Source organism: Chionomys nivalis, chromosome 20 (assembly GCF_950005125.1).
Source record: "Chionomys nivalis chromosome 20, mChiNiv1.1, whole genome shotgun sequence".
NCBI lineage: Eukaryota > Metazoa > Chordata > Mammalia > Rodentia > Cricetidae > Chionomys > Chionomys nivalis.
In genome coordinates, this window is record NC_080105.1 from 55011559 (window position 1) to 55039284 (window position 27726).

Below are 27726 nucleotides of genomic sequence, written 5' to 3' on the forward strand. Positions count from 1 at the left end.
TTTGGTCTCTTCCTCCTGGGGGACACGCTCACAGAAGTCTGTCAACCTGTAATGCCTTTCCTGAAGGAACAATCTTTACCAAAGAGGTGACTGGCTACCCTCACATGGCAAGAAAATAGCAACTGAGAATCAACCAAGACTAGAGGTGAAACAGAATGACGCAGGTGCAGATAAGCCCTTCTGGATGGTGAGGCTAGGGTCTAGAGTGCTTTGCTGTTGGTCTTCATGTGGGAGAGGGGACAGCAGAGGTGGCATTGGGCCAGACAGCTGACTCTGCTTCCGCCTCTGCTCCTGGCCTGTGCTGGCAGAGGGCGTGTCCGAGAGAAGAAAGTGCACAGCTTCAGCTTCCAGATACTTCTGAATTCTCTGAGGCTGGCTGCAGAGGCAGGCTTTCTGGATGTGGCTTTTATTTCTCGCAACCCCAAACCAAGTTACTTTTAGATGTACTACCTCCGTGTCAGGGTGCGTAGGGGGGAGGCTTCTCCCCGGGGAGGAAGTAGGTTGGTGTGCAGAGTGAAGGAGCGTTAGGAGAAGGCCCACGGCTGGAGTTGCACTGGGAGGGAGGCTCTGTGTCCTCGGGCCGAGAGAGGTCAGCAGAGGCCGAGGCCGACAGGGCACTGGAGGGCTGCAATTAAACAGAGAGGCGTCCTCGGTCAGCAGGTGGGGGACTCAACTACGCCCTCCAGCATATATGCCAGTGTCATGTTGGCCCAGTACCCTACCAGACCAGGAGCTACCTGCTCACCGGGACCCCCAGGAAGCCTTCCAGGCCTAGGACAGCCAAGAGAGGTCAAGCGTCACCCTATCTGGTCCCCGAATGACACAAATGTGGCTTCTAAGGCTGCCGGGAAGGTCTCCAAAGCTCCAGACTTCCTTGGCCTACTTAACCTAGTCAATTTTCACTAGCCATGATTAGAAGAGCCAGGATGGCCTAGAGTCAGGTGCTGGGCACTTACCAAAGACAGCAAGATCATTAACACCCCCAGCATAGCATAGGGGTTCATAGTCAGTGACTATAAATGTGGTCAGCCGTAGTCTATACGTTTAAGGAAGCTAGTTTTCAGATGTAATTAACATTTAAACAGCTCGTTACTGTTGGAGAGTCTGCTCCAATCAGTTGCAGACCTTAAGAAAAAAGGCAGCTACCCTGAAGGAGAAAGAAATCCTGCCCGTGTGTGACCTGGGTTACAGTTCCCAGTGTTTCCCTGGTCCTGAGGATAGTGGACCGGCCCTTCCTACACTCGTGACAGTCAGTCACTAAAACAAATCCCTCATATATACACCTTGTATTCTGTCTCTGAAGAACCCCAACAGACACCCTCCCAAAATCAAGCATGAGTTCACGTGAAAAGAGGAATTTGGGGAACAGCACAGATCTGAAGTAAATCTTTTCTAGTTCTACTAGAAGTTTAAAACTTAAATCGGTATTTAAAAAACAAATTCTGAACTGAGATTTTTAAAGTGACTCCTGTATGCTATGATGTGGTGCTCCTGCTGGCTGTATGCTCTGTGATGTGGTGCTCCTACTGGCTACCTCTGGGGATCCTAAGCAGCCAACTCGTCTTCCTGGTACTGGAGTCAGGCTCTGGCAGCATGGCCACCCTACAAACATTTCCTCCCAAGGCAGGGCTGAGGTCTCCCTCATCCTTAGTGTCATGCTGGGCAGTCATGTGACAACCCAAGATGATTGTCACAAAAAATTCAACTGTTGGCTCAGGAATTTTCTCTTGTTTCACCCTCAAATCTGTATATGCATTCCTCTAACCACAGGGACCAATGCATGTCTAAAGGTCATCCTTTTAGGTCTGCTAGGATGGGCTTCCCACCCTGTCAATTCTGCTCTTTTCTGAAAATAAGTGAATACACAAACCATAAAGCAAGTCCTTAAGAACCACAGCGCAAGCTCACAGGAACCTCAGGATAAACCACCAGGAACCACAAGATAAACCATCCTCAACCTCAGGATAAACCACCAGGAACCGCGGGATAAACCATCTGGAATCACGAGATAAACCACCAGGAACCTCAGATGAAACCACCTCACTAAACAAGGTTCATTAAGGCAGGCCCTGCCCACATGGAGAGGACCACCCCCAAAATACCATCCAGGCTGACCTTAGTGTTGTGCTAGGCCAACTGCTGGGTGTTGGCACAGGCCCATTTAAAGTTTTCCTTCTCACTAACTTCCTAAAACACCCCCACACGGCCATCTCACTCCCTCCGAATATTCAGGGATGTTCGTTGGCTGCTAATGACTTCAACAGGACACTTAAAATATCTCCTTCCATCTGCTGACCACTGGCCACAATATCCATTCCTTAGGAAACACACGGGCTCATCTGATATGCCTGGTCCCCAGAAATCTGATTACCAAGCACATGTGGTAATTACACTCCCACACATGCTGCCGTGAAAGCTGCTCAGCCCAGAGGGTTGGGCTCTCAGGTCTCCTCTGGGAGGAAGGAAAGCATTATCTACAAAACGAAGGCCCCAGAAGGTAGGAGAAGAGGAGCACTGATGGGAATTGGCAGGTCATCTTCCAGGTTCCCAGAGTGTGCCCATGGTAAAGGACTGTCCCCTATACACCACCACAAGGGGCATTTGTCCTTCTCTACATGGAAAAGGGAATCTCACTTTCTGTGAGAGCAGGCTGGGAGCCCCTCCACAGCGGTCCTTTCTTCCCCAGGCCAGGGCTTCAAGACAGAGAGGCGGACAGGCCCCAGGACTGACCCAGATACACTAGACACCAGGTAGGATGGAATGGAGCCCCACATTCCCTGTTCATCATTGTCCCCTGTGGAGAGTCACGTGCTGCACAGGCTGTGCTCTGGAGTTGTGTTCTCGGCATCTATGTGATTTAGTCGCTCTGTGTCCAAAGGTAGCCAGACTGGCTCAGGGAGCCCCACCAGGTCTACCCAGACATAGTCCTAAGAGTCTCACATGGATCTGACAAACTACCAGGAGAACAGAGCAGGTCCAGGATGAACCGTGACCTCAGAGGATAGCATCCTTCCTGGCCTGAAGATTATGGAGATCCTTCTCCAGGCCAACACAGGAAGTTCCATGAAAGACAAAGGCCTTGGAGTGGCAGCTACTCCTGCTAGTACCTTTGAACCATCTCATTTCCTAGACGTAGCTAGACATAGCTGCTTCTGATATTCCAGAGAGGGGAGACTTGGTCCTGAGGCAGGCTTTACCCACAGAGCCTTACATTCCCTGATTTGGGGTCCCTGTGACTCCAGTGGACGAGGGTCCAGTTCCCTTTGGGAAGTCCCACTAGCACAGCCTGGGGGTGTCACACTGAGAGCCCAGACCCAGTACCCAACACTGCAGTGGAACACGGCGGCATCCTTCCTCCAGACCCCAAAGGACCCAAGTAATTCAGGGATTACAGCCCCAGCAGAAGAAGCTGAAGCACAGAGAAAAGGGCCCTGCCCCTTAGAGGGGGGAGCGGCAGTACAGGGACCTCACATGAGTCTGGGGTACCAGAGTGAGCCCTGGAAAACAGAACGAAGCTGTACTAGATACTAGGGTTCCCATGCCTTCGTCCAGCCCCCACTTCACATATGTGGAGCCTGGATGATCAAGAGACCCGCAAGCATTACTCCCACCTGGCTACTCTATAGGGTCAGCCCCGGGGCCTTGACAGCTTTCTCCATCCGAGATGGTCAGAACTCGACACTCAAGTCACACACCCCCTCAAACAGTCACTTTGCCTGGCAAGGCCTCAACTTTCAGTGTGACTCACTAGGTATAGGTCTCCTGGGGAATACCCAAGGACGTGTGACTTCAAAACAAATGATGTAACCGCATTCACCTGGGCCCACGGGCCAAAGAGACTCACTTCAGCATAGTGTGATGACACAGATATACTCGGCACAGCCCTGAGGCTCATAACTGCTTCTGTTAGGGCCATAAGACAAGTCACCGAGCAGCCAGCCTGCGTGAGTAGGGCGTCACCCCGTCTAGAAGGTTTGTCTAGACCTGAATTCTCAACCTCCCCACAGGAGACACTGGGCAACGCCTGCAGATGGTTTGGCTTTTGTGACGAGGGGTTTCTGCGTAGGTAGGAAGAGGACAGGGCCTGCCTGACACCTCACAGTGCTAAGATGCAAGCCGAGAGGATCAAGTCAATATAGTACCATTAGACAACCGGGACCCTTTTATACATGGCCACCAGAGCTTCGCAGGACATGAACAAGTCAACGCTAAGAGTGGAATAGAGGCAAAGCCTTGTCTAAAAAAGATCTTAGTCCAGACCCCTCTCCTGATGGCCCAAGGTTCACACGTGCGGGGCACATGAGCCCCTATAGGGTTGACGGCTTTGCAGATAAATTTCAGAGAGTGTTGGCATGTGCCTGGCTCCATTTAGAACACTTAGTGTCATACAAGTGTTCAGAACTCAGGTAGCTAGTGACATCTCAGTCCCTCTGGCCTGTATAAGGCCAGTTCGTGGCTAAGATGAGCAGTGTATAAAACAGCTAAAAACAGTGTATGCAAAAATAGTTCTTCCAGTAGGAAGCATGCTTTCGTGGGTTACTAGGGCCGTGGGCAGCAAGGCACCTTGCAAAGACATGGCCCACCCCATAATGATCCTAGTCCCCATCTACATCAAAGCACACCCTCTTTATGTATAGCCCTACCCTGTCTACTCAGGAGCCCACAGAAACAACCACTGACTCGGTGACATGCCCAACCCCAGCAGGTAACACTTGCCTACCTGAAGCGGCAGAGGGTAGGAGGAACAGGTTGGCACAGTCATGGATGGAGGGCACAAGCCGGTGTAGGCCAGGATCTGCTGGGCAGGGTTGTAGAGGATCTGAGGTGGCGGAGATGGGCCATAGGCCATCTGAGACAGGGGGACCTGTGAAGAAAGGGGAAGTGACCACCTAAGTCGATGTTCCTTCAAATCCATTCAAGGCAGGATTCAGACCCACTGCTTGGCCCTCTGGGGAGTCCTAAGCCAAGCCATGAAGAATAGGCCGATCTGTCCTTCATGCATCCTCTACATATGGTCTCTGGGTTAGAGTCACCACCTGAGGCAGCTAGGCAGAGCCCTAAGCACTAGACTGTGGGAATTCAGGTCCTAACAAGACATCCCTAAATCTCCCCAGCAACAAGAAACCTGAGACAAAGAGCTAAATGGCACCTCTGGCCAGAGCCCCTGGGACATCAGGATAAGCACAGGAAGAATCACCCAGAAAGCGTTTTTGCGGTCCTGTGGATCCAGAAGAACCTCTGAAGGGTTTGCCATGGACCCCAAAAGGACATAAGGAAGATTCTACCCAGTGATGAGAGGGTAGCAGGCCTGAACTCAAGGGCAGGGTCAGTGGGGCTGGCTCAGAGAGAATTAGACACGGGTGAATTTCGGTTCTCTCATTCAGCTTGTGCAGACTGTGTCCAGTCCCCACCAGAACCACACCCAGGCAACCGGGACCCTCACAGTGACAGACTAGCTTTGCCAGCGAGTTTCAATCTGTAGCTGACAACAAGTCCTGCCTGCCTAAGGGGGTGGGAGAAAACCGAAGCAGCCAGTAGCTAAGCGCCGTTTCCAAGGCAAGGGACTGGTGACCCTGGTTGCCATGTGACATGCAGAATCACTCGGGTGTTTAGATCCTCTGTCAAGGGGGCCGTAGGATGGCACTGCTCACCATGTCCTTGAAGGCCCCTAGGACTGCAGCCGTGATAATGCCAAGGCACAGGCCCAGAACGTTCAGCACCGTGGACACCCAGAGCAGCCGGTACAGGTGGATCACATCCTGGCAGCTACGCACACCCACAAATTCATAGTAGGCAGGAGAAGACTCTGTGCTACACAAGAGAGGACCAAGTTACTGCTCTCATTGCTAGAGCATGGCCAGGTGACAGCATGTTAGACCATAGTCAGGTGATCACCCCCAGGAATATCTGTGATTAGATGACAATCATTGAGTGATAGAACTATGGCCAGTGGACTAACCTATGTGCAGGACATCATGCCATGGTCAGTAGACCACACTATGAGTTAAAGCTATATCTAACCAATGAATCTCCTAACTTAGAGCCACAGTCATGAACAGTACCACTGGGGCAGTGCAGGCTGGTGGGAAGTTAGTAAAGGAGTCACGTAAGCCCTCAGCTTCTAAGCCAGAGACCCAGGAGACTTTGGGCCACTCTGACTCTTGAAGGGAGAGGGGAGAATGGGGCTTTAGGCAGTCTTTCCACCGACATAATCCCCAACAATAACCTTAAAGCTAGATAGTAGTCTTGACACAACCCCCCAAAAATAACCCAACCCCCAAAAAATATATAACTCCAATCATAAAAATAGCTACAACCAAACACTATTTCCCTGAAGAAAAACTAATCCCTAACAAGGCAAAAATAGCCCTAGAGGTAGTCATGGCTATAAAATGTCACAGCCACAAAACTTACCCAATCACATGTCCAGCCAAGTGATATTCATAACCTTAAAACTATAATTCTAAACACAACCTAAGCCCAAAGCCTAAATATATCACGGTCATAGCCCTAACTCTAAACCTATCAGGTCCACAATCCAAACCAAAACTTAACCCTACCCCTGGCCCTATCCTTATCTCTAATCTTAACTATAATGCTGACAAATTCCTAATTTTAACCACAATCACAGCCCTAACCATATATAAAATTTCATAGCATAATCCTAAAATTGACACCAAACCGAAACCAATCTAAATTTTACCATTAAGCTAAACCCTAAACCTAAGAATAAACTCTAATTCCAAAACTAGCCCTAGACCCTAGCATTAACATTAACCCTAACCCCAAGTCCAATGTCACCCCTAACCTTTCACATGCTTCTATACCCTCACAACCACAAGACTGCGGTCTTGACTGTGTTACAAGAAATCCAACCACCAACTCAAGATATAACTTTGACTCTTACCTTAACCATAGACCCAAAACTCAACACCAACCATAACCAAACACCAGTCCTAACCATAGCCTTACACTTAACACTAGCCATAATCTGAATGTCCAACCACATGCAAACCCTCTAATACTAGCCTGTTAACCCTGAACCTAAATACAATTCTAATTCCAACACTGAACCTATTCCAACACTAATCCTAACTATAACACCAATAACAACCTAAACCAAGCCATAGTTCTGGGTCCCAGCTTTAAGTTTAACCGCAGACCCAGCTGTAAACCTAAGCTTAACCTTAACATTTATCGTATCTTAATATAACATAAACCATAACTCCAGTAATCCAAAGCTCCAACAACCACCCTAACTCTTAAACATCACTCTAAAACTAATCCTAAAATTCCAATACAACCCTTACCCTAAACCCCATACAGAACATCATCCCTAACCCTAACCTCACAGTAAACCTACATACAACATAACCTTGAACCCCACCCAACTCTAAGACAAATCCTAGCCCTCATCACACCCAGTACCCCAACACCACCCAAGCTAAACCTTCACTAGGTTATCCCAACAATAACCACTAATCCTACAACTAAGCTTAAATCCAGTGTCAAAGCTAACACCAATCTTAAACCAGAATTCAGAAACCAACAATTCCAAAGCTAATTCCAAAACCAATTCTAATCCTAAACTCTAACTGTGACCATAACTATACCTACAAGCCAGTGCCAGCCCCACATTTAAACTAGGACATGCCCTGGCCCTATCCCTTAACCAAACTTCAACCCTAGCTCTAACCCAAAACTAGAACAAAACTTCTAGACCCTAATGTCTACTCCTAACCTTAACCCTAGCTCCAAACACAAATCCTAAACCTCAACTCCAATATCAACCCTAACCTTCATATATCCCTATGGTCCCAAACCAAATATGACCACAGTCTTAATTCCAAATATAACCACAATCCTGTAACCAACCCTAACCCATATCCTAGCCCTAAACTTAGTCTAAGCATAGCCATAACCCTAACCCTAAGGCCAAACATCAATGCCATCTAACAATAGGATTAACCTAGATCCAAAGCTAATCATAGCTCTGACCCTAAATCACAACCTGAGCCCAACCATAGTTTTAATCTAGTCTTAGCACTACACTGAGTTAGAGACCTCTCTACTTCTCTGAGGATCCATCTACCTTAGGTGGGGCTGGCCAAGGAGTCTCCACCAGGCCTCACAGTGCGGTGGAAAGTGGACACAGAATGGTCCAACTCACTAACCCTGGACCCCTAAAAGCCAGCTAGGATGGTGGCTGAGCTACCTCCCATGCCAGAATAATAAGCAAGCATTTTGTGTTCCCGTTTTCCGTGTGCATCCTATCCTAACAGAAAACTGCAGGTGGGTCTCACCCCTGAGTGGGAGCAGAACTGGGATGCACTGGTGGCCACCTGATGGTCAACTGCCTCAAGTGTGTGACAAACAGTGGCCAGGCCAGGTTTCAGTACTTCCACACTCTGTGGGTGGTGGCCCAATCACTCAGAATCCACTTTTTCACTGCTGCAACTAGATCCAGAGAAAGACGTAGAAACACAAGTAGATATAGGAAGGGAGCCATGGGGGCCTCGCTCATGGATGAGACCATGTGCAGGGTCTTGCCTGTGCTTGTGTGTGTGTGCGCGCGCGCACAGGCTCCTGATGTGCCTTACCTCCCGCAAGCATAGAGGTCACAGCAATAGCAGGTGTTGCTCCTCACTCTCAGCTGGCACCTTCCGCTCAGGGAGTAGCAGGTGACCTGGGGCAGAGATGGGCAGGTTCATACTTATTCTACATAGACAGCAGGCCCCCTGGGTCCAAGACCTTGCCCTGTCCAGAAGCTGGACTGCACTGCCAGGATCCTTCTCTGCTTCCTGGCAGGGTGGGGGCAGAGCAGGACACAGGACAGGACTGGGCAGAGCAGGGCAAGATGGGACTGGACAGGACAGCACTAGGCAGATCAGAGCAGGACTGGGCAAGGCAGGGCTGTCAGAGTCCCTACCCGCATCCCCCAAGCACCTAACATCGGCATCTCTTTTCTGGAATGTCCAGCACATGCCTTTTCAGTGTTCTGCAGGCCTGAAGACCCCAAGAACGGACCAAGATGAGAATCTGGTACCCACTTGCTGACTCCTGCCCCTCCTTGGCACTGGCACTCAGTGTGAGCAGCCTTATTTAGCTAAGCACACACATCCCCATAGTGCTGGTGTAGACAGCCCACCTGAGCCGCATGCCAGCGCCCACCTGGGCTGGAGTCATAGGTCAGCTGCTGTGCACACTTGTTCTTCCTGGCGTCTCACTTAGCAAAAGAGTGAGGTCATGCTACAGCTGTCCCCAACCCTTGAACACTGCACATGTGTTGTCGCAGTGATTAAATCAGTGAACATGCTAATTGAAATGCTAATTGACCACACAGCCCTGCACGGATGAACCCTAACGCTGTGTCCAAGAGGAAAGTGTGCAGCTGCGGTTCCCGAGAGAACGGCACTGTGCCTTGGACTGTCAAGGCTAGCTCCTAGCTGTCAACGCCTTGATACCCACACAATAGGAAGTACTGTGAGAACCAAGACAGCCATTTTAACCAGACCCAGAAGACTTGGGGGGATGTGGAAGCCACACTGGCCGAAGGGGCTCACCTCTGTTTGATAGATGTCATACAGGAACCCAGTCCCACTGGAGTAAAACTGGCACCGTCCTGTGCTCAGAGGCCTCGGTTCCTAGAGAAATAAATGCAGATGGGATGGACATCGCCAACCAGGAATGGCCATCTCACGCTTGCCGTCCACGGACTGGAGCTGAACCAAGGCCACACGAATTATTGCATGCCATAGTATTGTGTGTGGCATCCAGAAGGCTGCTGAGGAGAGAATTACAGACATCCTCCATCTATCCGCTGGGCACACACATCAGCACAGAGACAAGGGGAATGGGACTGAATGGGCCAAGAGGTATTCTATACCTCGCCAGGGCACTAGGCTTTTATCTTCCTAAAAGCAAAATGAGTTCCTTCTACTAGGAAGGGAAGAAGGAAGACTTGGGGCTGATCCACTCATTCATCCAGACCACCCATCTATTCGTCCAGTCTCATCATTCAAGCCTCCATTTCTCCTTTGCCACGCTCCACCCCTTGACATGAGCTCATCCATTCCTAGCTCACCGTGTCCCCACTCCTGTGTCCCTGACATTCATGGACCCAACACAGCGCTGAACCCCGAGGAAGCCAAGGTAAGGGAGAGCTGTGGGTGAGTGAATTGGGGCGGAGCGCCAAGCAGGGCAGCTTCTACAGCTGCTAAGGCAGAAGGCAGCTCATGCCTGGACCTGTGAAGTGCCGTAGAAGCCATATAATCCAGAAATGCTTCTTTAGGTTCATTACTGTGTATCAGTGGGGTCTCTCAAACCACTACTCCTGGACCTAAGAGGTGTCTAGAAACCACGAGTCATTCCTACAGTAGACAAAGAGTAACTCAGGAGTCAGGCAGCAGTGATGGAGCAGCATAGCACCTGTATGCCAGGCTGGGCATGGATGGGTTCAGATGGGAGGCAGGCCTATTGGCACCAGGTGGTACATGAGGGGAGCAGGCGGGATAGCGATTAGAGACACAGGGAGTCAGTAAAGACAGTTGGAGAGCTGGCTTCAGGGTTGTCAGATTTACACAGCCAGCCTTCATCACAATATGACAAGACTCAGATCCTTCCCCAGTGGACTTCCCGGAGAGAGATGAGGGTGTAAAGAAGAATGGAGTCTTCACACTGTCTTCCCGTGTGGCGGCTGCTTAGTGTGCATTTGCATGATGCCAGCTGCCTCAGAAGCGGACCCCAGTGAGTCACCAACAGCCTGGTCACCCACCCCACGGAACTGTAACTGACCACAGGACACCAGGGACCTGAGCCTTAGGGTGTTTAGATGATGCTTAAGTCAGGGCCCCGTGGCGCTGCTCATGTGGGCCCTCTGCTGGACTCTCAGCTCCACTGCCACTCTTTAGAGGTCCTGCCCCATCAGCTCACATAGGCAGAAACATGGGGATGGTACATAAAGATGGCAAGCTTAGCAGGAACACGCAGGCAGGGACACGGGTGAGCACACAGATATACAGACAGACTCCTACACTCTTCTCATCAGAGAAGCCAGGGACGGAGAGTCGGTCCTCTCTTGCCTGTGGCTGCAGGCAGGAGACTTGACTTATTGGAGTAGATGTCTCCCAGACAAGTGCTGAAGGGCTGAGAGGTCACGGGGCTGAGAGAACCTTACCCTACACAGGGACAGAATCTCCAGGCAAGGCTGGCGCATTCTTTTGAGAACACTGTTGTCTATGTGCCTGTTCAGGGAAGGCTACTGGCCAGATACCTGAACAGCAAACTACAGGGACTCAGGGAGCTACACACACCTGTACCGCATACACAGGGGCATACATGCAAATACGTACACAGGAATTCCTGCCTGATTGGTACATATCAAGCCATCATCATTGCCATCATCACCATCAGTCACTCATACCTCATATCACACCATGCACATTACATGAGCACATCACACCATAGCACGCTGCTTATCGTCTCCTGTGTCATGGCACATTGTACCACGCCACATCGTGCCATAGTCCACATCATTCAGACCACTCCCATATCACAGCACATCACATGACATCATGCTCTGTCACATCCTCCGACATCACAGCACATTTATGCTCTCATGCCATATTCCACGCCTTTATCACGCTGTACACATCACGTTCTACTGTGTCTTTTCTATTGTGCCGTATGGTTAACATTACAGCACACATCACAGCACCGTGTGCCCCATGATATACTATCTGTGCCTGATTTTTAATTTGATCTCCTGCAGTAGGCAGGAACCTGGTCGCCCATCATTTGCCTATGGCACCTGAGAACCTACCTGGCCCTATAGCTACTAACCAGGTGAATAAGCTGGCCTGCTCACTGTGGAGGCCAAGTTCGGATCAGCTACAGATCAAACAGATGAACAGTACTTTCTTCCCCTGTTCCCAACGGGGCCACTAGCAGGACTCTGCATTCTCTTAGAGCCTGTTTTATAGACAAAGATTTTTCATATATGTAGCCCCACATTAAGCAACTATCTCCAAAGAGAACCATGGAGCTATAAACACACTGCAAGAGCGAAGTCTGAGATTTCACAGTACATTTTGCTTTAAGCTTGGTGAGAGCGCTGAGGGCAGTCATCTGGACACAGAACTCCAGAACTGAGGAGGAGGTGGGGACAAGGGTTCCCTAGTGACTAGGGGGAATGGGGGGGGGGGTGAAACAATGAGGGATGCTTTTATCTGCAGTGTGATGTGTATGTTTATCTGTTGCGTGTTTGTGTCTGATGTGTGGTGTATGTGTTTGTGCCTGTTGGTGCGGTTGTGTTTGCACTGACTGTATGTGTTTGTGTGTTTATGTCTGCTGGATATGGTATGTTTGTGTCTTCTGTGTATGGCGGGTGTCTGTGCCTTCTGTGTGTGGTAGTGTTTGTGCCTGCTGTGTGTGGCATGTGTGTTTGTGCCTGCTGTGTGTGGTGGGTATTTGTATTTGCCATGTGTGGCTATTTGTGCCTTCTGTGTGGGGTTTGTGTTTGCACTTACTGTGTCGCTTATGTGAGACCTGTGTGAGGCTGAGGCTTCGAGTTGCCGGAGTCAGACTCGGCAAGAAAAGGAAGGCCAGCTGCGGCAGCTCGGTTGAAGCCAGTGTGGAGATGTCAGAGTTGGGCCCAATGCCTGAAGTTTTGTTTCTCACGTGGACATTGAGCCCTAGAGACAGACTGCACCAGTGGAAGGTGGTACTCACGATGTGCCGTGCTGCAAACACGCCATCAACTATGGCACAGCAGAAGGCCGCCACGACACCAAAACTGATGAAGACAATGGCCGCCACCAACTAGGAGAAGAAGAGAGAGGAGGGTGGGTCTCAGCCTGAAAACAGCCTTGGACGCTTTCTGAGGTGGATGTTTGTGCCTCCTGGCCAGACCGCCACAGCTTTACTTCCACCAGCCAGTGTCTCAGCCACATACTGACCCATGTGGGACACTGTGGGTTCTGCTCCACGAGACACAAGGGGCAATCACTGCATGCGTATACTCTATTCCTCACCTGTGCACACCCAACTGCAATGTGTCTCATTTTCATGAGTGTATATGAACTTGCCCTGGGCCTTTAACATAACTAGATTCATCTGAACCGATCCTGGCCTGCAGAGCCTCTTAGGTGTGTCTGGCTGCAGGCTACTAAGTGCCTGCCCATGATGTTTAAACTGTCTGCTATAGAGATTCCAAATGCTAGTCACTATAAAATTGTATGGGTTCACAAATGGGTGTTTCTATAGAATAAATTCCTTGAACATATATTAACCAAGTACTTTGACATGTAACATACTTGGGTTCTTTGCACTTTAAAATTTTCACAAGGAAATGGTACACTGTCCTATAAACACTTAGCCATCAACAATAGAATGTCCACTTCCGTGCATCCAGAATGACATGAAATGGTGCAAAAAAAAGGGGGGGGGCTGGAGAGATGGCTCAGCGGTTAAGAGCATTGCCTGCTCTTCCAAAGGTCCTGAGTTCAATTCCCAACAACCACATGGTGGCTCACAACCATCTGCAATGAGGTCCGGTGCCCTCTTCTGGCCTGCAGGCATACACACAGACAGAACAATGTATACATAATAAAATAAATATTTTTTTTAAAAAGATGCTTGCCTCAATTTACATTTCTCTGACTATGAGGGTGAAGCCCCTCTTATAGTGGTTGAATGCATTTATTTCAGTTTTTCTTGTGACACAGCTCCAGATTAACCAAACAAGCAGGAAAACAAACTCCTTCCACTTGGACCTAAGTGTGGCAGCACACTCATAATCCCAGTGCTCAGGAGGATGAGGCAGGAGGATTGTGAGTTCAAGGCAGCCCCAGGTACCCTGTGAGATTCTATCTCAAAAAGAAAAATATAAACCTACATTTCCTTCCTGAGAGTTCCTCAAGTGTTTACACCTTCTAAAACATGCGTGTGAGCACTCTCCCTATCTGCAGTTCCTCCCCCATCAGGAGAAATTTGTTCAATGCATGGATTTAGTGCTCAGTCCTGGGAGATGCAAAAAGCCATTGGGATTACCAGCCACAGAGAAGAGAGAGGCAGCCGCCGAGAAACAGCAAGCAAAAGTGGTGGTACACACCTATGATCCCAGCCCTTCGGAGGCAGATGGTGGTGGAGCTCTGTGAGTTCAAGGCCAGCCTGGTCTATAAAGTGAGTTTGAGGGTAGACTGAGTTAAACAGTAAGACCTTGTCAAAAAAGAAAAAAAAGAAGAAGGAAGGGAAGGAAGGGAGGGAGGGAAGGAGGAAGGGAGGGAAGCATCAGAATTCTCAGGCACGGGGCCAGCCATGCACTGATAATATAGTTGCACTCTGGTGATGCTGACACTGTTCTCTAGTGTCCTCTGCCACTCCCTCCTCACTCATCTCAGTTTGTTTGACATGAACCCGAAAGACAGAACTCTGCTGTAAGGAAGGCAAGGTCAGAGGCATCCTCCAAGCTTGCCAGCCAAGTCCTCCTGTGTGTGCGACCTGGATCCTGCACCCAGCTGCAGCTGTCACACCCTGTCAGCCTCCACAGCAGGTCGATTAACAAGCAGTCAACAGGAGGCCAAGAGCCTAAAAACAGACCTCAGCCCCAGGGTCCCTAGCATTCTGCCCAGCATCCGAGCACACAGCATGGTGAAGATCCATGACAGTTGCCTAGGGAGACACTAGACTCCTCTCACAGGAACTGTCAAGATGTGCCACATGCGTGCCTGGGACATGACCCCGCACAACGGCACACAGCCAGTCTGTCATTTCCACATCCACAATCCCTATGAATTTCACACTGATGAGGACCCTTCTCCATCCTCCACATTGCCACCCACCCAGTCACAGTCCGTAAGGCATATGGCTTCACAGTCTTTCCTGGTGTGGACATCTCATCCTGAAGCCTCTGGGGCTACCATGCCACCCTTGGCCAATGGTGGCTGCTTTTCTCCACAGTTTCTGCCAGCCAGTCAGGGTGGGATTACCCTAACCAGCACTCTATTGTCTTCACCTTCTAGGTCGCCAGTCATCCTAGAACCTGAGGGCCATGTCATGATAGCAGGAGGTGGCAGCGGCTAGAGGCTACGCTCAAGTACTAGACAAAGGGGGCAAGCAGGCAGCACACCACGGAGGCTGAGGGCGGGTGGGTTACCTGCACATCTGGGGAGAAAGCAGTACTCTCTGATGAACAAGGACCATCAGACAGGTAGCAGGTGTTGGGTCTCCAAACCCATCAGTCCCCAGCACAGACACTAGTCACCTGGCAGCACCAGGGCAGTGCTGGGAGCTGTTCCAGGTGCTGAAAAAATGGCTGCACAAATGCTGCCTGCTTTCTGGATCAAGGTCTGGAGAACCCAGCCCTTCCAAAAAACAGAGCCACAGCAGGGCACCCCTGTGTTCCATGTACAGGAAGCCAGTATTTCTGCTCCAGCCATGACAATGCCTGGAAATCCCCCAGAGATTATAGATTATAATTAGACAGAGTAGCCCACATAGTTGAATGACTGAGCTGGGTCCAAGTCAAAGTGGCTAGAGAAAAAGACAGTCATTCCCCTCCCCCAGTATCCCATGGATGTATGTGACAAAATGGAAAGTAAAGAAATCCTTCAGTGTGCCAGTCCAAGAGAGAGAGAATGGGGGGGGGGATAAACAGAAACATACAGAGAGAAAGAGGAAGAGAGAGAAACAGAAACATACAGAGAGAAAGAGGAAGAGAGAGAAACAGACAAAAAGAAATTAAGAGAGAGATACAGAAAGAGATAGAGGCAGAAAGAAAGAGAGAGAGAGAGAGAGAGAGAGAGAGAGAGAGAGAGAGAGAGAGAGAGAGAGATTGAGGGCTTGTGGACTGTCTTGACTGTTTTGGCAAAGTTCAGATCTTTCTCCAGCCCCCATAAGAAAGAAGGGTGGACCTGTGACCCACAGCTCCACTGTGGTGGTAACGGGTTCAGGAGGGACACACGGGACACACCTGCCTCAAGAGGGTGAGTGGTGGGTCTATTGACAGGAGAGAGACCCAGCTGCTGTGTGCTTCTTGTGACAAATTGCTACAAGAATTTCTTGTTTCGAACTGACGGTACTGTTCCTCCCAGACACAGAAGCACCGTTTCCTAGGCAGGTGGATGCTGAGAGCTACTGAGCGAAGGGAAGTGGGAAGGGAAGGGGTAATGCTTAGGAAAGCTTGGCAGGTGTCAGAATCCCTCCCCAGGGAATGCGACTTGTCCTCCTCATTGTAGAAGAGTTCTTTGGCTTCCACTGGAGATTGCCATAATCATAAGCAGAGAGAATGGTGAAATCATTTCTAATTAGATTTCACCCCTAGAGTGGACAGATTGGAGCAGGCACAAATGGAATCAGCGTGTGGGGTTTGCCTCAATCTCCTATGGGAAGGGAAGTACAGAAGGAAACAGATTCGTTCTGAACTTGCTGATAGCTGGTGGGATACATAAGGATATTGTGCCATTCTGTCTGCTTTTACATATGCTTACAACTCTCTATAGCACAATTTTAAAACAAAGAGAAATCAAAAGAAAAGCATTCTACACAGCTGGAACATAACTCTCCTTGGCTAAATCTGCCCTGCCTGCCACCATCCCCTGGAACAACCTAAATTCCCCCTGGAGACACAACATAATGGCCCCTATTTCTGAATGCTCACTGTAGCCAGCTGTGTGCTAGATACTCCCTCAGGTACCTGCCCTGCCCATGGACTGGGCCTTCCCCATAAAACTAATTAAGAAGATGCCCTACAACTTGATCATATGAAAGCATTTACTTGAGGTTCCTTAGCTCAGATGACTTCATCTTGTGTCAAGGTGGCAAAGACATATCCAGCACACCAAGACACACTGAAAGAGTGACATGACAATCAGTCTTCCCTAGGGATGAGCCACCCAAATGATTATCCAATAACAAGTGGTCAGCCCTGAAAGTGTATACATACAAGCAACACTGAATGGACTTATCAGGTTATATATTATATATGTATATATAACATGAGAGCAATAAGATTAAGTTTACATGGGCAGGGTTGGAGGGAGGAAAGGGATGGGGTAAAATGCCATAATTATGTTTTAATTTTTAAAAAATGAGAAAAGTTAATATTTTATAGTTACTTTAAAAATGGATTCCAGGGGCTGAAGAGATGGCTCAGTGGTTAAGAGCATTGCCTGCTCTTCCAAAGGTCCTGAGTTCAATCCCCAGCAACCACATGGTGGCTCACAACCATCTGTAATGAGATCTGGTGCCCTCTTCTGGCCTGCAGGCATACACGCAGACAGAATATTGCATACATAATAAATAAATAAATATTTTTAAAAATGGATTCCAAAATGTTCAGACAATGAGGAAAACACAAAGGAATTTCTGGGTGCTCTACTTCAAATCATACATAACCAAACTAAAGTAGATCAAAAGCCTGAAGGAAATGGAAGTGCTAACCTCCACCAAGATTGAAAACTGGGCCTAGCAAGTTAGCACAGCCAATAAAGTGCCTGCCACACAAGCATGAGGACCTGAGTTCAGATCCCTAGAGCCTGTGTAAATTGAGACATGGTGGTGAGTACCTGAAAACCTAGCCCTGGAGGACACAGGGAATGGAGGACTGGAGACTGAGGGGACCCCCAGAGCGCCCCACCAGGACTCACACAGAAGTGATAACCATTTATTTTTACAGCAATAATCCTCAGCAGTGCACCAACAAATATAGTCTATAGTCCCCTGTACAATGCACGGCTGCTAATACTCTCTGAACTTGGACAAACAGCATCATCTAAATGTCTATTATTGTGTTGGTCTGAATAAGAATGCCCCCCCCATGCTCATGTATTTGAATGCTTGGTCTGCAGTTGGTGAAACTACTTGGGAAGGATAAGAGGTGCAGGTGTTGGAGGAGGTGTGTCACTGAAAGTGGGCTTAGAGGCTCCAAAACGCCACACCATCTTCAGTTAGCTCTCTCTCCCACCCCTCACCTTCTGCTTGAGGATCAGATGTAAGCTCTCAGCTACTTCTCCATCACCAAGTCTTCCTATGCCTAAGGCCATGTACACCTCCATGTTGATCACGGACTCAACCTCTGAAACTTACAAGCCACCGACTGGCAGTGGCCATGTCAGAGGAGCTGCAGTCAGCAATGGATCTTATGGGGTACCACTCATCGGATAGCATAGCACGGTTGCTATGGGTGCACCCTGGAGAGACAGGGCCCCAGGGGGATTGTCTCCAGAGTTGCCCTGGCTTCTGCTGTGCCTTCTCCTGCCCACTGCTATCGTGTGTCTACTGTATTTGGCATGGTGTAGTTACTATGTAAAAGAATCCCAATGTATCTAGTATAGTGTGATTGATTCATGGAAAACCTCCCTCCTCACTGGACAATATACTCACAGATCAAAATAATTTTTACAGAGCAATGATGCTTAGTTGAATCAATGATTTAAAGATACAGGTCGTTAGGACAATTAGTAAATATGATTAACAAAATAGTTTAGGTTGTTTGGCCAATTGCTCTAATAAGAGATAAAGAAAGAAAAAATAAGGCTAGAAGTCACCTTCCCCTTTTCCTAGATGTGAAACTTGCCAAGGATAGAAAACAAGAACAAGGAAGCTTCCTGCATTGTATACCCATGAATTCTACCTGTGGAAGAACAGGCTGATGACTAAAGAAAACAATTATGTCTTTACACCCAAGAAGTTCCTTGACCATGTGGCTTACAGAATTAATAACAAGCTTGAACAAAGTTGTGAAAGGAAATTAAATGACTCTAAGGTGTGTAAAGAGAAAGATGGTTAGCTAGACCACTTGAGTAAGGTTTTGTAGAGTAGAAAGAGGACAAGAGGTGGTGGTGCACGCCTTTAATCCCAGGACTCAGGAGGCAGAGGCAGGCGGAGCTATGAGTTCTAGACCAGCCTGGTCTACAGAGTGAGTTCCAGGACAGTCAGAACTACACAGAAAAGCCTTGTCTTTAAAAAACAAAAAAGAAAAGGAGAGGGGGGATGGAGGGAGGGAGGGAGAAGGGAAGGGAGAGGGAGGGAGAGGGAGAGGGAGGGGGAGAGAGAGAGAGAGAGAGAGAGAGAGAGAGAGAGAGAGAGAGAGAGAGAGAGAGAGAAAAGAAAAAAGAGGACAGGAATCTGCTGTACTGAAACTGCCAACATCAGCCTGCAGTACAATTGGAACTGGCTGAGACATACTTGATTTGCTTAAAACTTAGTTAATCGATAATAAAAGAATCATTGCTTGGGATGAAGATACTATGGTAGGAGAAATAACACAAAGGAAAATGTTTGACTACGTGTGGGCTCCTAAGAAAAACATGTAACTTGTAATCATAATAATGTTTTCTTCCTGAGTAAAGATTTTTAATTTGTTTCTGGAAAATATGTAATGTGTGGTTATGAGGTAATTTTTTCTTGCATAGAAGTGTTTGTCTCAGGTGGCATAAAAAGGACAAGAGAAAAGTAGGGACAGGAGAAGAAAGAGAAAGATAAAATGAAGAATTAAGCTTTGCTCCCTGAGTTACGTCTGCTTCGTAGCACAGCCACCATCTCCTCCACTTTCTCTCCTTGCTGAAGCTTGATTTTGGCAACAAATTAAATGTTTTAAATGCGAGGGTTTTTTTGTAAGTTGCCTTTGTTACAGTGTCTCTTCACAGCGATAGAACAGTAACTATGTTTCTAAGATCTGACCCCAGATTCCCCCCTCCTCCCCTGCTCTGTTTTCATCTCTACCTCTCTCTCTTTCTCAGTGGGGTATGCTCATTGAGACCGAGTTATGAATGGCACCAATTAGACCCTGCGTTTTGGGTTGTCTAGTATATAGGGTCCAGGGGTTGCAGACAAATGTGGACAGGAAACCCTCGCTGTGACTGTAGCATCCCATACCGAAAGACCAACACTCTCAGAACCCCATGTTGAAAGAGATCGTTCTTACCATTTGTCTTCTATTTTCCACTAGGTGGATGCCAACGATTCCCAAGAAGGACCCAAAGCCCAGCTGAGAGGAAAGGAAGAACAAGAGAGATGTCTGGTTAGTGTCATACTGACCTATCACAGTTAACAAGGCCCCTTGGGCTGGCGACATGGCCTGCCACATAAAGACGCTTGCTAGCAAGCCTGATGACCTGAGTTCAATCCCCAGGACCCACATGATAGAAGGAAAAGAACCAATTCTTCTGACCTCCACACATGACCTCCATACATACAAAGTAAAAATAATTTTTAAATATTTAATAATTCACCCTTAAAATATTTTGTTCAGTTGGGTATGGTAGCTCATACCTGTTATCCTAGCACTTCGGAAACTGAGGCAGGAAGATGGCCAACTTGGGCTACCAAACAAGACACCGTCTTTAAAAAACTATTAAAAATAACATTAAATATTTCTGGGAGAAGAGTGTGGCCACTCCCACCTTAGGGAAGCAGCACACAGCATGGAGTTGCTTTCCCTAGAAAGGGACAGCACGCCCACCCATGCCTGTGTGCTGGTGGAACAGAAACAGAAGCTGATGCTTCCATGAGATCAGTTCAACTTTTGGTCATAGGACTCAGTCTTGGTAGGGACCTTGGTAGGGACCTCACACTGAGCTTCAGACATGCCCTCTCTGGCCAGCCCAAGAAAGACAGAGAGAAATTTGGCAGCTGGAACACCTATGGGGTTTCAGCAGAAGAAATGTTAAGACCAAGACCCTGCCCACACTAGAGTCTTCAGACTGAAGCAAGGACAGCCGATAGGCTGGGCGTGGAGAAAGGCAGCATGGAGGTTTGGGGTCCAGGAGCTCTCCCAGACAGGGGTTAGGGTTGTATGCTCACACCTGTCCTCATCTTAAAGCCGGGGCAGTGACCCTGAGTTCCAATGGTGTCTGTACATACTGCTCTGGGCCTGTGCTACTCTGAGGGGGTCAATTGCTGGCTCAGGAGGCCCTGCCCATCTTTTTTTTAAAGATTTATTAATTTATTATGTATACAGTATTTTGTCTGCTTGAATGCCTACAGTGAAGGAGAGGGCACCAGATCTCACTACAGAGGGTTGTGAGCCACCATGTGGTTGCCGGGAATTGAACTCAGGACCTCTGGACGAGCAGCCAGTGCTCTTAACCTCTGAGCCATCTCTCCAGCCCGGCCCTACCCATCTTGTCTCTGAAGAATGGTATCTCTCCAAGTACTAAGCTTCTGAGGGTCTCATTCCTTGCCCACAGTTCACAAATGTCAGATTTATGCTAAATTTAATACTTTTGGATGTGACTTTTTGCCAAAAATGACGATTTCTCATTCCCAGGCCTCTCTCCTCCTAGCTGAGTGCAGGGTCTGAGTCAACTCTTACTCCAGCTTCTCTAATTTCACTACTGTCCCACGAAGATGCAAAGTCCGAGACAAAGCTAACTCTGGTGAATGTAGTGTTAGTTCATCCCTCAGGAAAACATCTCCTCTCCTACTACCCTCAGAAATACTGATGTATTGGGATGTAATCTTCTGGTGGTTAGCTTTATCATCTCGTCACAACCTAAAGTCAACCAGGGAAAGAGTCTCAAAGAAGGGGTGTCTACATGGGGTTGGCCTGTGGATGTTGTCAGTAGGAGACTGGACTATTTGATGTGGGAAGACTCAGCCCATTGTGGGCTGCACCATTCCCTAGGAAGGAGGTCCTGAACTACATGAGGGGGGAGGAATCGAGCTGGACATAACCAACAAGCAGTCATCATGTGCCTATTTCTCTCTGCTCTTGACCACGAATGTGGTGCGATCAGCTGCCTCACTCTCGTCCTCATAACAACGGCCTATAAGCTGAAGTGGTGAGCTAACGTAACCCCTTCCTCCCCTCTGTTTTATTCCATCAGAGTGTTTTGCCACAGCAACAAAGAATGAAAACTAGGACTTCCTGGCGTGAGACTCCCAAACAAATATCGCTGGAGGAAAGCAACCACTCGAGGCTAATCTTCATGTTTTTCAGAGAATTTGAGATGCTGCACCTTCATGCCCTCTAGCTCCTGAATATCAGAATTCCCTCTCTGCCCAAGGGAATGCGGCAAAAGATCCTCGTGTAAGGCTAGCATCTCTTGTATGAACTTCATGCAGTGTTACAGTGAAACTTTCACTTAGGGTTATCTGTGAATTATACCCAGGTGGATAACATGACTCACGTGTGTAAATAAAGAACGATCTAAAGATAAGATGAACAGTAAAGTACATTTAGATCCTGAGGCTGAGAGACCTGCCTTGCTGACAATTTTGATTCTGTCACTAGAGTCGTTTACCCTCCTGAGGGAAGTCAGAAGTCAGGCCAGCTATACACTTCTTTCTCAACAGTGGCATCATGATCAACAGCTTCAATCCATGACCTCCCCAGGGGGTTCTCAAAGCCACTAGCCCATCTTCCAGGAATTAGGTTGGGGCTGCTGCGTGTTAATGTCCAGGGGCAGGACGGTTGGTCCTTTGGGAATCTGAGACGGTGTTTCCATCTCTTTGGACTTCTCCAGACTCTGGTCCTTCTCAGCTTCAGACCCTTCCCTGCTTTCACCGTGGAACCTTATGTGGCCCTGAATCCACCCTACCTTCACCACAGCACACGCTCCTCCCACTCCCTCTACTTCCAAGCCCTGTGACGACATTGGCCCGCCAGCATGGTGCAAGACAATGGCCTCTCTTAGGGCCCTCTGACCAGCAGCCTCAGTCCTCCCCCTTTGCTGAACACTCTCAGATACTAAGTATTAGGCTGGGGTCATTTTTCCTAGGATGGTGGCCCCCTCCCACCTGGACTAGCAGGAAATTTGTCTCTCCATATAGAACACCCTGAATCTCCTACTCAGTCCCCCAGAAACCTTTGACTTACGATGATCCCTGGGTAGTAGCCGCCCACAGTCACATTCTCTGTCCTGGTGGTGGCAGCAAGGCCGATGGTCAGGATGAGGGTGGATACCAGCAGCAAAGAGCCCACAAACCACAGCGAGATCTTCTTTCTCCTCGCAAAGCCCTCTATGAGGAGGAAAAGAGGGGGTGTTAGTGCACTGGGTGGTCCGGGCCCAGTCATTTGGAATTGTGGGAGATCCACACCTGTCCTCTACCAACAAAGGGAAAACCTGGTCCCCTCTGTGCCAGGCAGATGAGCAGCCTGGCCACTCCTCCCTCCTCAATGACCCTGAGCAGTCAGGAGTCACGGCCTGAGGCTGGGAGAGAGGCTTGTCTTCATCCGTCTCAAGTCCAAGGGGTGAATGATTTCATGGGGAATGAAGGAGGTGCCATGAGTGTCGGAGGCAACTGTACCCCAGATGTGGCACCCTCTTGTCAGCCTCTGGGGCTTCTGGGTGCGGACCCACATGCCCAACTAGAAGGTTGCACCTGCAGCTGTAGGCTGTGAGATTGAGCCCTGCACATGCTACAGCTCAGCAGAGATTGCTACCTCTGGGAGCCCGACTCTTCCCCTAATGATCTGGAAGGGCTGAAGCAGCTTGTCCACTGAACACCTGAACCACAGGCTATGGCCAAAACCAAGTGAGAAGGCCAAGTTTAGCTCTGACCCGGCCAGGCATTTGACCAAGTCATGGCAAACAGAAGTGGGATGGTGGAAGGGTCGGTGACCTTCTTAACTCCAGAGTCCTAACGAGTCAACATTGTGGGTGTGTACACACAGGCATGTATTCACACTCACGTGTGCCTCTATATGATCACACACGGCACAGTGCCTGCTTCCTCAGGAAGTGGTTTGCCTACCCAGGTACATCCCCCCCTTTCAAATGGCCACTGCATCTGAACGAGCAACTCTTCATGCTCTGAGGGATTCTCATTTGAGGATTTCACACATCCTTGATCCAGTGAAGAAGCTTCACATGGGTCAAGGTTGTGACACCTAAGAAAGAGACTGTTACAAGCTCAAGACATAAATTCTCCAAGAACCACAGATGACTGCTCACACTCCAAACGACTCGACTCACCGGAGAAAGGCATTTTATCTGGCTGACCCGGCAAGGGCACATCCCCAGCAGTAAGACTCCATTCCAGAGGTCCTGTTCATCCCTCTCCAGCATTCTCAACCTTCTTCCAGACTGGGGTGTGACAGAACCTTATCCTAAACCACCCTTCAACCCTACAGAGGGACCAGATCTACCATTTCCCGGTGCAGTAATCACTGGCTCCCAGGAGCAGGTCCCCAGAGGTTGTAGAGGATGGAGCTCCTGTTAACCAGGCTCTTTAAGTCCTGGCCTCAGGTATGGGTCCGTTTCCCCTTCCCACTCCCATTTCCCACTGTTTTGCCTCTGAGAGGAAGGTTTATGTCCAGAGTGGGACCTTTGTATGTGCCCCAGCTCACCGTATGGGCTACTTGAATGTCACCTGCAGAAACACCACACGTGTGCACTCAGTCCTACACTATTTCCAGCTCATTCTCACACATTCCCCACTGAACTCAACATTCATTACATACAGATGCTTCCAAATCCCAGACACACCGCCATGACCACGAGGTGAATCCTGCCTCCATTGGAAGCTTTTATTCTTGGGAGAGAAGACCAACATATATAAGATGAGCCACGGTATATATAGGCTTTATAAAGTGCCAAATTCAATAGCAAAATGAGGCAGGGCGGGGGGGGGGGGCAAGAATTTAGGAAAGAGTGTGAAAACATCTCCTAGGAAATGAGGCCCTGAGGTGTTTGGGATTCTGTTCAGCATTGGGTCCAGATGGCCTTGAGAAAGCCTGAGGTTGGTGCGTGGCAAGTGGGCAGCCTGGGTGCTGAAGGACCAGGGAGCTGGAGAGACCAACGTACGTAGCCGGGTGAGCAGGGAGAGACTGTGATTCTACTTTCTCCTACATCCACAACACCTGGGTAAATTTAAAAGAGAGGCTGAATGGAACCCACCCCAGAGGGCTCAGGCCTGTGAAGGTGTGTGGCTAAGCCAGTGGGAGGCAAAAGGAACACCCTTCTTTGGAAACTGCAGGAATAGGGCGCAGAGCACCCTTGGCAGAACATGGGAGAAGGCTTTGAAGCAACTCCTGACTTATCCACAATGCCCACAGCCCTACCAAGAGGCCAGCAGGTGTACACACTCAGCCTCGGGAGCAAGCAAAGGGGCTGGGGCCACGTGAGTAGGCAGGGCCTAACTACCACCTGGTCATGCCTAGCGTTAGGTCATTCCTAGCAAGCAAGTGCTAATGAGCCAATAGGTATATGGTGAACCACACAGGTGCTTTCTCCCCTAAAGGGTTTTACTCCTCCCCCCTTCCCCCTCAGTGCATTGCACAACAACTACATTCCAAACAACTAGTAATGACCCAGCATGACAGACCTGGGGGGACCCTTCTTGCAGAAACATCTTTCACCTGGGGCGGCACCAGTCCACAGCACCCTGGATCATGTCCTCCTCTGTGTTAGGTCATTAGCATGACATCCTAGGCTAGTGACACTCAGCATTGTTGGGCTAACGGTTTCTGACCTGAAAAATGCCACTTGACCAAAGGTCGGGCTCTTGCCCATTCGTGTCCCTGAATTGAGGCAGGAAGAGAAGCCCCAGCCCTGAGGACAAGATTCAGCAAGGCTCTTCCTCATGACCTTGGTGCCTACAAGGCCTGAACCCTCAGAGTGAGGTTACTCCTCTGGGGCCTACTGTGATGGCCTGGGTCCCTAGTCTCAGGTATTGGGGATGCTGAGGTAGAAGGGTCATTTGAGCCTGGGGATTGAGATCAGCCTGGGAGATCCCACGAGGGCGTATCCTATCACAGAGGTAAAGTGTTCCCAAGTAGCACAGAGCTGGACACTGCTCAGCCACCACGTTCTGATTTTATATCTAACAAAACTCCAGCCTGTAAACAAAGAAGCTTGAGTATAAAATCGTCGCAGCCTGGAGCCACCCAGGCCATTAGTGGCTTTTAAGACTTTCTCAATAAAAGACTCCCACAGACCATTTTAAAGTCTGGAGTTCCTTATTCGAAGAAAAGGGTAAGCCAGGAGCTGCCCTTAACCACCAAGTTACCCTAGCACAGCAAGGGGGGCAGCCGTTAGACAGTCAACACTAGCTAGCTAGATGCTTCCTGGGAAATGAGTGAATGACCAGAGCGTCCGGCCTTAAAGAGGAGAGGGCACAACCATCTCTTAGAAGCCAGATTCCTTAATTATTGTCTAATAGCACTACCAACCTGGCTTCTGAAGACTCCCCAAAAAAGTGTCTCAGTGAAGGATGGAGGCTATCACCTGGATTCTTAACCATGGGTCGACCCTGAAGGCATCATCCAGAGCTCCCCCTTCTCCACTGATCCCTTAATCCCACGGCCGAGGGTCACCCAAGGAAGAAAGTCTTTTCTGCTCCAAGTCTCTCCCACCCTCTGCCCTCCTGGAACAATGCCTGGCACCCCTCCAGGGCCTGGCTACTTCCCAGAGGAGCACCCAAGCCCAAGCCAGGAGAGCCAGAGCCGGCAACAGGTTTCCTGGTTTCCCAGAAGGACCTGGCTTCAGCTGCTTCGGGCTTTCTGTGTGAAATCACACAATTAAAGATGGAATGGCTGAGGAGGCAGTTGGAAGCCCTGGAAGCCCTCACAGGCACCAACAACACTAAAATGCCCTGAGCACCTCTCGGGCAGGAAGCACTCCCTGGTTCTTTCAAGCAAGCATTTCCCAGAAGAGTTTAGAGACTGAAATAAATACAGAAGGACTGGGAAGGTGTGGGTCCGGGATGGCGACGCTTATTAAGTACTCAGGTCCGTTAATAAAAAGAGTAAGGGGCAGAAACAGGTGTGCAGCAGAAAGATGAGGTGGCTAGGTGGCCCTGCCACATGCCCTGAACCCCCAGCCCCAACCCCAAGGGAGTCCTGTGCCCAGAGCCCTGAGCTGTGTCAGGAGTTCCCTTACCAGCTAGAGACTTGTAACCCAGGCCCCCAAATCTCCTGCCGGTGGTGGAGATCCCATGGGCTGTCACACTAACCTGTGGTATCCAGCAGGGCCAGAGGGCCTGGCACAGGCGGCGGGAGCGGCTGCATTCCCCAAGTGCCCTCCGCTGGGAGGGCAGCGCTCTGAGGCGGCCACTTGGAGGCTTCCGTCTGGTTAGGTTTCAGGAGGCCCAGGAGCAGTGGCAAGAAACGCAGCCCTGTATCTGCTCTTCTCTACTCCACGGGCACTTCTTCCTACCTCTCCTATCTTCCTCTCTCCTTTGGTCATTTCCCCTCTCCCTCCACCACCACCCCTCTGCCCCCTCCTACACCTCCCTTCCTCCCTCCTAGGTCCTGGTGCCTGCAGCTCCTCCTCCGTTTTCTCTCCCCCTCCTCCTCCCCTTCTTTTCCCTCCTCCCCCTCTTCTCTTTCCAGTCTCCAGCCCCTAGAAATCAGAGTCTAGGAAAAGATCCTGAGCTGCCTCTGCCAGAGATGGAAGGCAGACCCAGTGAGGAGGGGTGTACCTGAAGAAATACTGGACCCAGCCCTCCATCAGAAGTGCCACAGACCGAGAACTAGGTGGCCCAGATGGAGGGAAGCAGAGAAACTCGGCAGAGGCAGAGCAGGGATTCTACACAGGTGCTGGAGAGGACTCTGCTCCTGGCTACTTCAGACCCCCAGTGAGTTGAGCCCTCCCACCTCGGTCTTTAGGAAAACGCTCTGCAGGCGTGCACGCAGGTGATGTGGTGGAGGCTTTTCCTCGGCTGAGGCGCTGGTGGGTCTGTGGTGCAGTGTGGAAACTCAGGTTCTGTGGTGGAACATGCCCCCGCCTGGCACAGGGACCGTGGAGCCCTGGGGATGCTCTCCAGCTACCCCACTCCCAT

The 27726-nt window shown here is 49.5% G+C and overlaps 1 protein-coding gene across 1 annotated transcript; it reads right to left on the minus strand.

The window, feature by feature from the left end:
• On the minus strand, positions 1–27131 carry Tmem255b (transmembrane protein 255B). The gene is made up of 9 exons (XM_057752668.1): positions 26899–27131; positions 22820–22962; positions 19925–19987; positions 12730–12819; positions 9564–9644; positions 8601–8686; positions 5652–5811; positions 4721–4864; positions 1–625 (listed from the first exon to the last, which is right to left on the minus strand). Exons 1-9 carry the CDS (start codon positions 26951–26953, stop codon positions 458–460), a joined length of 990 nt encoding a protein of 329 aa, XP_057608651.1. The 5' UTR covers positions 26954–27131; the 3' UTR covers positions 1–457.
• Positions 27132–27726: the final 595 nt, after the last annotated feature.

Coding starts and splice junctions, on each gene's coding strand:
- Tmem255b (XM_057752668.1), bottom strand. CDS start 26,953: ATGCAGCCGCTCCCGCCGCCTGTGCCAGGCCCTCTGGCCCTGCTGGAT. Junction 9,645..12,729: donor TGTTTGCAGCACGGCACATC/GTGAGTACCACC, acceptor TTATTTCTCTAG/GAACCGAGGCCTCTGAGCAC. Junction 5,812..8,600: donor GACCTCTATGCTTGCGGGAG/GTAAGGCACATC, acceptor TCTCTTGTGTAG/CACAGAGTCTTCTCCTGCCT.